This window comes from Pan troglodytes, chromosome 4, assembly GCF_028858775.2.
Source record: "Pan troglodytes isolate AG18354 chromosome 4, NHGRI_mPanTro3-v2.0_pri, whole genome shotgun sequence".
Taxonomy (NCBI): Eukaryota; Metazoa; Chordata; class Mammalia; order Primates; family Hominidae; genus Pan; species Pan troglodytes.
In genome coordinates, this window is record NC_072402.2 from 20509371 (window position 1) to 20521565 (window position 12195).

The window sequence follows — 12195 nt, forward strand, 5'->3', positions numbered from 1 at the left end:
GAACCCAGGAGGCAGAGGTTGCAGTGAGCTGAGATGGAGCCACTGCACTCCAGCCTGGGTGACACAGCAAGACTCCGTCTCAAAAAAAAAGAAAAAAAAAAGCCTGCTCCCTTTTACTCCCCACCCTGCTACAGCCCAAATTTGTTGGTTTTCTAAACTAATGTTGTATTTGAAAAGCTGTAATTCCCAGTAAATTAATTCAACAAGTATTTACTAAGCTTCTACTATGTGTTAGGCATTTGAGATACTTTATGGAGAAAAGGGACAAAATGCCATGCCTGGTTGGAGCTTTTATTCTAGTACTGTCAGAAAGGGTAAAAGACAGCTCAAACACATTAATTATGTAAAACACACACTAAATTAAATGGTAATAATTTCTATGGAGAAAAATAAAGCAGGAAATTCCTTGTGAGATGGTGACATTTGAGCCATGACCTCAAGGAAATAACAGTGAGCCATGAAAAAATCTGAAGGAAGAACTGCACTCTAGGCAGAAAAAATTGACAAGTGCAAAGAGGTCTTGGTGGTGCATGCCTGGTGTGTCTTTCTGGAAAGCAACAGGGATGCATGTGGCTGGAGCACAGTAAATCAGGTAGGAGTATAGGAAGAGAAGCGGTCTTAGAGAGAACATGCTACCAGATTATTTGGGGCCCATAGGCTATTGTAATGACTCTGGCTTTTACAGAAAAAGATGGGAACCCAGTGGGAGCTTTGAGTATCCAGGGGTGTGATCTGTATTTTGACAGGCTCACTCTGGCTGCTGTTGAGAACAGACTGAAGGAAGCCAAGGACAGACTCATGGAGACCTCTTAAGAGTCAACAGCAAAATTCCAAGCACAGATCATGGTGGATTAGAACAAGAAGTTAGTAGTGGAGGTAGTAAAAATGGAAGCCCAAAGGTTATTCTCATTCCAGCTTCTAATTAGTGTCAGTTCCTCTCAGATTCTGGCATTAGATAATTGTCTTGATTTTGTACGTTTTTCTTAATTTTCGGTTTTCATGATTGTTAGATACCATTCTGAATTAGATATTGTCCTGAATATTCAACTGTACCTAATTATGATCCTATACTTCATATGCTTAAAACATGGCAGATGCTTGGTAAATTCTTACAATGAATGTGTATCTTAAAGGGTTTGGGTAGAATGAAGTAGATTTATCTTCACAAGCCTATTTTCAGGACCACATTTCTATTGTTATTGCTTTTCTCTCTATGATTAGCATATATACCCATACTTCAGCTACTTGTGTTCTTTAGGCTTATTTAGGAGATGGATGGTGGATTTGTATAGTTTATTTTTAACCTTAATACTCAGTCTTTCTTTTTAAGGGTTTCACTTCAGAATATGTGTGTTTGTGTATGCATGTGTATATACATATGCACTAAAAATCAGATATATTCAAAAGTAAAATCATTTCTCAGAAATTCATAATTACAAAGGTAAGCTCATATAAATTCACTGAAGAACGATAAACAAATAAATAAAGGAGATGAACTTACTCATGAAGAAAACTTCAAAGACAGTTTGAAGAAGTATTAAGTTGGGTAAAATTATTTGCAGGTAAGATTTTTACTTGGAAAATAATATATCACTTGAAAAACTATTACTCACTATGAAGTGATTCAGCATAAAATAAATATGTGGAAATGGAGTGCACATATAAACAAGAAGATCTTCTCTTAGAGGATATAATGGAAGGAAGATTCACTTAAAATCACAATAACTGATAAAACAACTGGAAATAAACCCACCTCTGGCTACATATTAGAATCATGGCTGGAGGGATTGACCAGCAAGACAACAATAATAGCACAGCAGGCCCAGGCTGTCTCAGAAGCTCTAATCAACTGGTGTAGTGTAGAGCCTAGGGGGGTATTTTTTAAAGTCCCTGCTTTTCAAAAATTTTTCCGGAGAAATTGATCTATATGAAGAAAACTTAGACTACTACTGAGGGATATAAAAGTAGACTTGAATAAAGGGAAAAACATACTAATTATTTAGAATAACTATCATAAAGAATTAAATTCTCTCTAAAATAGGTTATACATTTAATGATTTCATTTAAAAGCCAACAGGACTTTTCATTTTTGTTACTACACAAACTTATTCTAAATTTGTATGGAAAAATCAAAAGTTGCTAGGAAGGACAATTCTGAAAAAAGAAAACTATTGCAAAGGGACTAGTCCTACTAGATACTGTCTACCAGACTAATAAAATAGACTGGTCTGGCTGGGTGTGGTGGCTCATGCCTGTAATCCCAGCACTTTGCGAGGCTGAGGCAGTCAGGTTGCTTGAGTGCAGGACTTTAAGACCAGTCTGGGCAATGCAGCGAAACCCTGTCTCTATAAAAATTTAAAAAATTAGCTGAGTTTTGTGGCGCGTGCCTGCGGTCCCAGCTACTAGGGAGGCTGAGGTGCGAGGATCACCTGAGCCTATGAGATTGAGGCTGCAGTGAGCAGTGATTGTGCCACTGCACTCCAGCCTGAGTGACAAGGCAAGACCCTGTCTCAAAAACACAAAAAACAAAACAGAAACAAAGAAAATAGAATGGTCCAGTGGAAAATAAAACATTCAGAAATGGCATAAGTATAAATGGGACTTTGGTATAGATAAAAATGGCATCGCAAATCAATGGAGGAAAAGATAATGTATTCAACCAAAGGTATTATATGATGAAGTGACATTTTTACGAATGGGAGAAGAGACAGTTTACTCAATAAAAGATCAATGGGTAGGCATATTTAAAAAAACAACCAAAGTTAGATTTCTAATATGTTTAATACATTCCAGCTGGGTCAAAGATCCAAAGGTGAAAAATAAAATTATAAAAGGAGACAAGTGGAGGCCGGGCGCAGTGGCTCACGCCTGTAATCCCAGCACTTTGGGAGGCCTAGGTGGGCAGACCACCAGGTCAGGAGATCAAGACCATCCTGGCTAACACGGTGAAACCCCATCTCTACCAAAAATTCAAAAAATTAGCTGGGTGTGGTGGCGGGTGCCTGTAATCCAGTTACTCGGGAGGCTGAGGCAGGAGAATCACTTGAAACCGGGATTGCGCCATTGCACTCCAGTCTGGGTGACAGAGCGAGACTCCGTCTCAAAAAAAAAAATGACAAGTGGAGAAGGCCATTCTAAATATGATACAAAATCCCAAAAGCCACAAAAGCAAAGATCTGTAAATTTTGTACTAATATTTTTAATTGACAAATCATAATTGTATATACTTATGGGGTACAAAGATTCATAAATTTGCTTACATGAAAATAAAAATTTCTACATATCAAAAAATACCAGAACAAAGTCAAAAGACAAATGACAATGACAAACTGGAAAGAAGATATTTGCAGGATCTCTTACAAAAAGCTAATATCTAAAGCACACCTGTAATACAAAACAAAGACCAACAACCAACAGAAAAATAGGCAAAGAATAGAAATAGGAAAGGCCATGGTAAAGCAGATTCCAGTGGCTGTTAAATACATGAAAATATGCTCTACCTTACTCATAAAAAGAAAAATAAAAATAGAACATTTTTATCTGTTAGGTTGGCAAAGGATAAGAAGACATGCATTGATGGTGAGATTATCAGTTAGTATACCTTCTTTAGAGGTAATTTGTAGTATCTAGTGTAATTTTGCTAAATATAGTCTTGACTAAGTAATTTCACCTCTAGATATCTACTGTTAAGTGAAAAAAAAAGGAAAAAGAAGCAACATGCAGAACAATGTGTGCAGTACGTTACCGTTTGTGTAGGGGGAAAGGAATATATACATTTGTTTATAAATTTGTGGCCAATCTCTAAAAATGCGTAAGCAGGTGGTTTCGGTACTTGCTTCTTGGAGGGGGAACTGGATGGCAGGGAAAAGGGAAAGGACAGAGACTTCGTGATCACTGTTAACCCTTTTGTACCATTTGAAGCTTTTACCCTGTATATATATTACCTATTAAAATAAAACAGTAACAAAATCAGGTACATCCAGGGTTTACATCCCATTAAATACTCCAAATACTCCCATCAAATACATCCAAACAGTCTCATCAAATACAAGTAACTCATCAAGCACCATCAAATGCTCACACACAACTATTTTATGATACATATTATTACAATATTTTATATTCTCTATTATTTAAAGGAACATAACTGTTACAGTATTTGCTTCAATCCTTTTGATACTTCCACTAAATTGTTAGAAATTGTACAAAGGTCTAAATAATAACCATTTTTGAAAATATGTGATTTTATAATCATTGGCATTTTATCTTAAAATACACTACATTCTTACAAAATAATGAAAAATTGGTAATTATTATTATTTTATTTTTATTTATTTTTTTGCGACACAGTCTCACTCTGTTGCCAGGCTGGAGTACAGTGGCGCAATCTCAGCTCACTGCCACTGCTGCCTGCCAGGTTCAAGCGATCCTTCTGCCTCAGCCTCGTGAGTAGCTGAGACTATAGGTGTGCACCACCGTGCCCAGCTAATTTTTGTATTTTTAGTAGAGACAGGGTTTCACCATGTTGGCCAGGATGGTCTCAATCTCTTGACCTTGTGATCTGCCTTCCTCAGCCTCCCAAAGTACTGGGATTACAGGTGTGACCCACTGTGCCCGGCCAAAACTTGGTAATTATTAAAACTGTTTCATTTAAAATACATAATTATGATCTTGTAATATATTTATATGTATCTCTAGAACACTATTTTTAAACTTTTTGTTCAAACTGCTCTTGGATTCATATGGGTTTTAAGCCACTGATCGATTGCATTTTCATACTTGCTTGGTTCCTTCTGCCAGTCTTGGTGCCACCTAAGATTTGCTATAACGTTTGAATAATTCTGTCCTATACTTTGTTTCCACTTGATAAACTGCTCTTTATTATACTGGTGGACAGAAGCAGAAACTTTAGGGTAGTTTATAATGGAACGAAGCTTCTGATCCAAAGAATAAGTAATTTCTGGAAATTTTACAGCAACATTTGTTAATTCATCTGGATCCAAGGAAAGATCTGAAAGAAAAAAATTAAGTATGTGTCAAAATAGTGACCTGCTAAAAATTTTTTTAGAATGTCATTATGACAGGTAATATATTAGATTTTTTTTTTAGATTTTCAGTTCCTGTTAGTGTAATAAAATGAAGGACAGTATAAATGGTAAAATAACATACCAGGAGTTAAACACCCTATGTTGCATGCCCAAATTCCCTCCTTCCTACCATTGTCCAGCCATCCCACTTTTTTTTTCTTTTCTTAAATGCCAGAAAAAGTCAAACTTTTATCATTAGTAAGCTGGTTTAGAACAAGTTCTTCCTGTTTTTGATGTCCTGCCTACTTTGACAGGCAGAAATGAATACAGTAATGCTTATACTGTACCATTTTAACAGCCTCAAACTTTCTACAAATTCTTTATATAGACAAGTCATGTTCCTGCAACTTTACTCAGTCCTAGTTTTCTTTATATATTAGTATCTTATGCTTGGAGTTTTGAAAGTTACATTCATCAGTACTGTACATTTGAACAAACAGCCATGGAAATACAAACTTCTCAATCACTGCCAGCAAGAAAATAATGATAAATATTTCAGATCCATAAAGATACTTTTTAGATATGGTGTGGGAAGACAGGGATATAACTAGTATACCAATCTAACTGGAAAAACAGCAAGTCAGAGATCTTATGACAATTAACTTCAGATAGTAAATGAACACTGTATGTTGAGGGAAAAACCTCTATGGGCCTACTTAAGTGCATTAGCCAAGAGGCCCCTGAAGAGATATGTGACTTTGCTAGGTAATTTCCAGATGGTACATCTTTAGGAAAGGGAAATCAATAAGCCCTAAAAAGTGCAGAAAAGGCTGATTCCCCACTTCTGACATTTTGATAGTCACATCAGTTTTTTGGTAGAACATGGTATAAAAAACAAAATTTCAACAAATTTAAAGATCAAATTGGCTTTTATTTAGTGATTCCTGAATTGGGCAGCAACCCCTCTAAAGATTTAGAAAAGGCATTCTGATGAGCTGAGCAGAGGAGGTGGGCTTTATAGGCAGAAAAAGGCTGATGAAAAAGTCCCAGAAACATGGAACAAAAAGCAGATTCGTCATTATAGTGTTACTTTCTTTGTCCAGTAAAAACAGAGGAGACTTCCTTATGCTGGTTCAGATTGGTTATTGTGATTCTCTTTTTTTTTTTTCCTCTAAAGTTCAGTTTGATTATGGGGCACCTACTGCCAGTGACCCCATTCTGGTTTGATGTGGTCTGTTGAGCCTGGTGTAGGAACTCAGTTCAGAACAATGGCCTCCCATAAATTTCATTTGACAATGGCCAATGAACAAGCAAGAGATGCCCATTACTCATCAGGATGAAAATGTAAAGACTTCCTTTTTCAGCCAAGAATCCTCCACTCTTCAAGTGAAGGGGGTTGGCCAGTTTGGCCCCCAAAGTATTATTTTGATAATAATTTTGCTATTTGTAACTGGGAAGGAGCCTTAGGGAGAAATAAATATTACTTATGGCTTTAGCACATATTTTATGTACTAAATGGGGACAAAGGATGAGTAAAACCCTGAATCTAAAAATGCTGCTTAAAAATTAATTCATAGGGTAGTGAAGCTGGCAGACATTTTTTAGAAGCTGTAAGAAGCATCAATTTTACAGTCACAGCTTCGTTGAAATCTCAGTTCTGCTACTTCTTAGCTGTGAGACCTCACACAGGTATCCAAATTTCTCTCATAGACTCCTCTGTAAAATGAGGATAATGGTACTATCTTGTGGGGTTGTGGTGAACATTAAATAATACATGTAAAATGTGAGGCTTCATAAGATAGGTGTTAATCCTTCAGAACAATGAGGTACAATGAGGTGTTGACTTCAAATTGGGAAAGATAACCATGAGTACTGAAAGATGCCCTGATCAGAGAAAACTGGTTTCAGTCATGAGACCCAGATCAAAAGCCTTAGGACACTTTCTCTGAAATTCAGCTGCTGATCTGCAAAGAGGCTGTTCCTCACATGGGCAACCTTTTGTAGATCGTCCTAGCATGAGAAGCAGCAGATATTCATTTATTTAACAAGGATTATTGGATATCTTGAGCAATGCTACATAGGGCAGTTCATTACACATAATATTACACTTAAAAATATATTAACAAACTTACCGAAGAGTTGAGGCAATATTGATGTGCCATCCGAATAGGCTATATATTTCCAGTGGTTAGTTCGAAGCATGTAGGTGGAGGCATTCACATTACATCCATGGAATTCACTCAGAATCCAGGGTGGATGCAGGTTTTTGACTTTATGTTCATTCTTAAATGTTTCTGATGATAACGACAACAAAGAGTATCCACTCAGGTTCTGAGGCAGAGGAATTCCAGCAATATCTATGTAACAAAAATAACCAAATATCTTAAAATAGCTCATTCTTTTATTAGCTGAACATTCACAAATAGCATCATTCGCATTTTTTTCATACCATTAAATGCCATGGAGACTGGAGATTGTATATGGATTTTGTAAACAGGCTGCCAAAATTCACATGCTTACCCCACTGGCCATGTGGACTTCAGCAAGTCATTTACTTATCTCAACCTCAGTTTTCTCATCTGTAAGAAGGGGATGACCACAGTACTTGTATTTATTAGGTTCATTTTAGGTTTAAATAAGATACTTTATGTAAAATTCTAAGAACTCTGAGTACAATGCCTGGCAGATAGGAGCCTTCAACAAATAGTTAATATCACCAGTCCTTTTTTCTCTAAATGATTAAATAATCATAGTTGTTTCTCAAAGTTTCTTTCATGGGATATTAACAAGTCTTATACAAGAAAGGGGTTTAGTAGTCTTATATGTTTGCAAAACAATGGTTAAACAAAATTAAATACATAAATTTGTTGTAGATGTAAATTTATTGCTGATGTATATGATAAACCTTCAGGAGTGGTATATAGTATACTATGTGCCCCAAAGTTATGTGATAACAGAGCTTTTTAAATTCTCAAGTAGCATCTTGAGGGACTAGCATCTTGAAAAACATGCTTTCAGGAATTGTGGATTATATTTATGAAGGGAAAAATAATTTTTAACTCACCAAATATAGACATATAGAACAACAGCATGAGAAATGTTCAACTGAAAAATAGCTTATACTTTTAAAAATTGCTTTCAAGGTAATTAGACCTTAAACTTCCCTCTTCCTATAGAAAAATTACCATTAATTATGTCTGGGTAATTAGGGTTGTTCCAAAATGAGTCTGCAGTTGTCTTCCCCAGCCCTTTTCTGGTTTCAATGTTCATATTTTATGTATAAATATTTCCAATGAAAAATAGAATTACATCTGTAATGTTAGAAATTAAACCAAATTGAATAAGAAAATTAATTTAACTTGACTATCTTTGACAAAAACAGGTTAATTAAAGGATAATAGGGAAGTAGATGGAGACCGCTATAAATCTTCTGAAGGTAGTTGTTTCATATATAACTTGATAAAAAAAAGTTTGTAGCTTCCATTTTCCTTGGAAGAAGACTATCACAAGTATTAATTTTCTGCCAACCAATCAAAATTAGTGGCTTTTTTGTTCAGAGATAAGGAAAGAAAGAAGAGAGGAGTATTTCAGAGGTGACTGGTTAAAAACAAAAAGAGGAGAAAAGAGGTTAAAGAGGATGTGCCCGGGAGAGAAGGCTTGCCTGGGTGAAACTAACTGTGCTCCAAGACACAGAGACTACCTACTGTAAGCAGTGGAAAGAAGGCTGTGAGAGAAGAGGCTGGGTAAGGGTGGTCTGTGTGTCAGCCATCAGGAGGCACCACCAGCAAGGCATGGGAAGAGAGAGAAGAAGTCTTTAAGGAAGGTTGGGAGGCAGGAACCCACTGGCACATACTCATGACTATGGCAAGTTCTTGTACTCAGCATTTTAATAACCTTTCATACTTAGAAATGCCTTATTTTAGAACCATTCTTAATTTTCCTAAGGAAGCTTGGAAGACTAAGAAACTTATGTTTCTCCTGTGTTTATGAGAAGTCATTAGTAAACTGGGAAAGAGTCCATTCAAGTGTTCATTTTTAAAATTCATTCAGCAAACCAGGTGCTGTTCTAGCTGTAGGGAAACAACACTGGACAAGGCAGAAAAGCTCTCCCAGAGCTAACATTCTAATGTGGGCAGGCAGAAACAGCTGTGTCAGATGGTCGTAAGTGCAATGAAGAAGAAGAAAGCAGGGTAAGGGAGATAGAGAGTGATGGCAGGCATGTGGGTATCTGCTGTTTTATACAGGGTGGTCAGGGAAGGCCCCTCTGAGAAGGTCACATTTAGACAGTGTCCCGAGGAGGGGCTAGAGTGAGCCCTACAGTTATCTGGGGAAAGGGCATTCCCCCAGGGGAACAGCAAGTGTACAGTCCCCAAGGCAGGAACCTACTTGGTTTATTCCCCAAACACCAAGCAGGCCTGTTTGGCTGGAGTAGAGTAAGTGAGGGATAAAATTATAAGAGATGAGTTGGGGAAGAGAAGAGATCATGTTGGACTCTCAAAGCCTAATTAAAGACACTGAAATTTTACTCTAGGTGAAATGGGAAATCAGTAGAGGGTTTTGAGCAGAGGTGTGACAGTCTGACACTAACAACAGAATGGTGAATTGACTAAAAGTGGGTAAGGGCAGAAGGTCAGAGAGAGTTAGGAAGCTATTGCAGGAATCCAGGCAAGAGATAAGGGGAACTTGGGATTCCAGTCTATTATTGATAGAATAAAATACCTCTGTAAATTGATAAAACCCATGCGAAATAACCATAATATTTAATAAATACTTCAAGTATTTATTGGTTTTTCTGTGCCTCAGAAAATTGGGTTTTCATTTTTCATATATTTATCAATAATTCCCTTAAAAGCGCTTTAGTTTAGACTGCTTTTCAAAAAGCTGTTTGATTTTTATTTAAAATCATTTTGCATATTTATTTCTCCTGGCAAACCTGTCATTCTAACTCCATTTAAAATAAGCTTCATCTTTCATGGGATGAAAGAGCACAGACTAGAAGTAACCGCAGGGTTCTTAAGCAAGAGTGACTTAATGTAAAACAGTAAACAAATGGTAAAAATGCAGGCCTGGATATGTGTGATGATCTCCTGAAGAGAGATGATATTATATTTCTTCCTGACCATATCAGTACATAATGGATTTGAGTGGTATGGCAATGATGCAAACTAATATACACATTTTTTAGAGCATATCTAAGAAGAATGAAATGTATTAATGATAACCATATCTAACATTTAATTGTTTACCATGTTCCAGGCATTGTTCTGAGCTATGAAATAGCCAGTATTACCCTCCCCCCCCCTTTTTTTTTTGAGGCAGAGTATCACTCTGTCACCCAGGCTGGAGTGCAGTGGCGCAATCTTGGCTCACTGCAACCTCTGCCTCCCAGGTTCAAGTGATTCTCCTGCCTCAGCCTCCCGAGTAGCTGGGATTACAGGTGCACATCACCACGCCTGGCTGATTTTTGTATTTTTAGTAGAAACGGGGTTTCACCATGTTGGCCAGGCTGGTCTTGAACTCTTGACCTCAAGTGATCTGCCCACCCTGGCCTCCCAAAGTGCTGGGATTACAGGCGTGAGCCACCACGCCTGGCCTATCCCCATTTTCATTGATGAGAAAATTGAAGACCAGACATGTTGAGTAACCTGCCCAAGATTACGCAGTTGGTAACGAGTAAAGAGGGGTTTGAACTTAGGCAGTCTGACCTTACAATCTCTGTACTTTTAATACTACACCATAAGCCTTGCCTTACTGTAGTTAGCCAACTTCATAATATTCCTCAGCCAATAAAAACACAAGAATCTATGCAAAACACCTGCCAACCCCCAGGCTTCCACTAAGGTCCTGTAACAAGAAGGGTTTTGAAATTTAAATCACTAGCAATGAAATATTCTTTTAACTACAACTGCATTTTTGTATAATTACATTCTCAAAATTAAAAAAATCTAGACTTATCTTTTAAGTGGAGAAAGGCAGGTGTTTTACAGAAAGAATATTACAGAAAACAATTCACATGAAAATAAGTTTAAAAATAGAAATCAAAACAATTTTAACTACAAAACGAGACACCTTTAGTTCTTACTGAGCTAAAAGATGCTGATACCAGGTATTAGAGAAGAAAATATTTCAGGAAGTAATTTTTAAATAATCTCAGAAATAATATCAACTTTAATATTAATATTATAAAGAATTCCTATTCATAAATGTCATTTTCCTGCTGGTATTAGGAAATGATAATGTAATAGTATCCTATCACACTAGTGATAGAATTAGTTTATTTGATCCAAAAGCACAAATAAACTAAGCATATTCTTCCTATTTTATCATAAAATATTTTCTTTAAAAAAACCACTCTTTTAAAATACCTTTTAAAAAATGACTTGTAAATTCAAACTTTTAAATAAAGTATTGTTGCATCTTAAATTTCAATAGCCTCTTGATAGTAAGATAGGTTTATTAAAACAGGAATTCCAATTGGTTTTTCTTATTCGATATCTTTCTATTGAAGGTAGAATAACCATCTTTTATACATTTCTAAGATCCACAGAATGGAAGTGAGGAGGAAATATCGCTTGAGGTTTTGGCTTGAGATATATATATATTTTTTGATACCAGAAGTGTTTTTTTCTGTTTAACAGACATTTCAGGATTTTAATTTCATTTTTAGTTTCCAGAAGACTCAAATATTTTAAAAGTCAAATACACTATAAGCAAAGTTTCTCCTTGAAAAATCAATTTCAAAACAAATTTTTCTCTTTATATCATTTTTCTTTATAAGCTTCTCCTCTGTGTGTGTAAATGGGATTCATACAAAATAATAAAGCTACAGCTAAACTAATAAAGAAAGGACTTTGACAGCTCTAAGAATAGATACTGGCTTATATCTATTTTAAGCTCCTAATTGGTTAGAACAAAATAAGAAGTCCTTTGTAGATGTTTTATCAAAATATGTATAAGTTTGTTTATTAAGCAGAGGTGAAGTAGAACATACTGTCTCACAGGTCTAATTTTAGAATTAATCACGAATAAAGTAGCTTTAAACTGTTCCAGCACTGAGGAATTTTATCTTAAAAGGTTGAATGATCCATCAGATTAAACGTAGACCATCAGAATGATCTTTGTTCTGTTGGCTCCTAAGGCTGTTAAATAAAGAGTAGCCTCAGTTTCT

At 36.1% G+C, this 12195-nt stretch overlaps 1 protein-coding gene across 2 annotated transcripts in view; it reads right to left on the minus strand.

Moving 5' to 3' along the window:
• Nucleotides 1-3141: 3141 nt before the first annotated feature.
• ARSK (arylsulfatase family member K) overlaps nt 3142-12195 on the minus strand; it is a 50000-nt gene continuing 40946 nt past the window's right edge. The window contains exons 7-8 of one of the 2 annotated variants that reach the window (XM_517649.7): nt 7160-7384; nt 3142-5011 (exon numbers count right to left, since the gene is read on the minus strand). In XM_517649.7, coding sequence (XP_517649.2) covers nt 4722-5011; nt 7160-7384 — 515 coding nt within the window. In that variant the 3' untranslated portion in view covers nt 3142-4721. The remainder of the gene's footprint in view (nt 5012-7159; nt 7385-12195) is intronic. The other variant, XM_016952996.3, reaches the window with a different exon arrangement.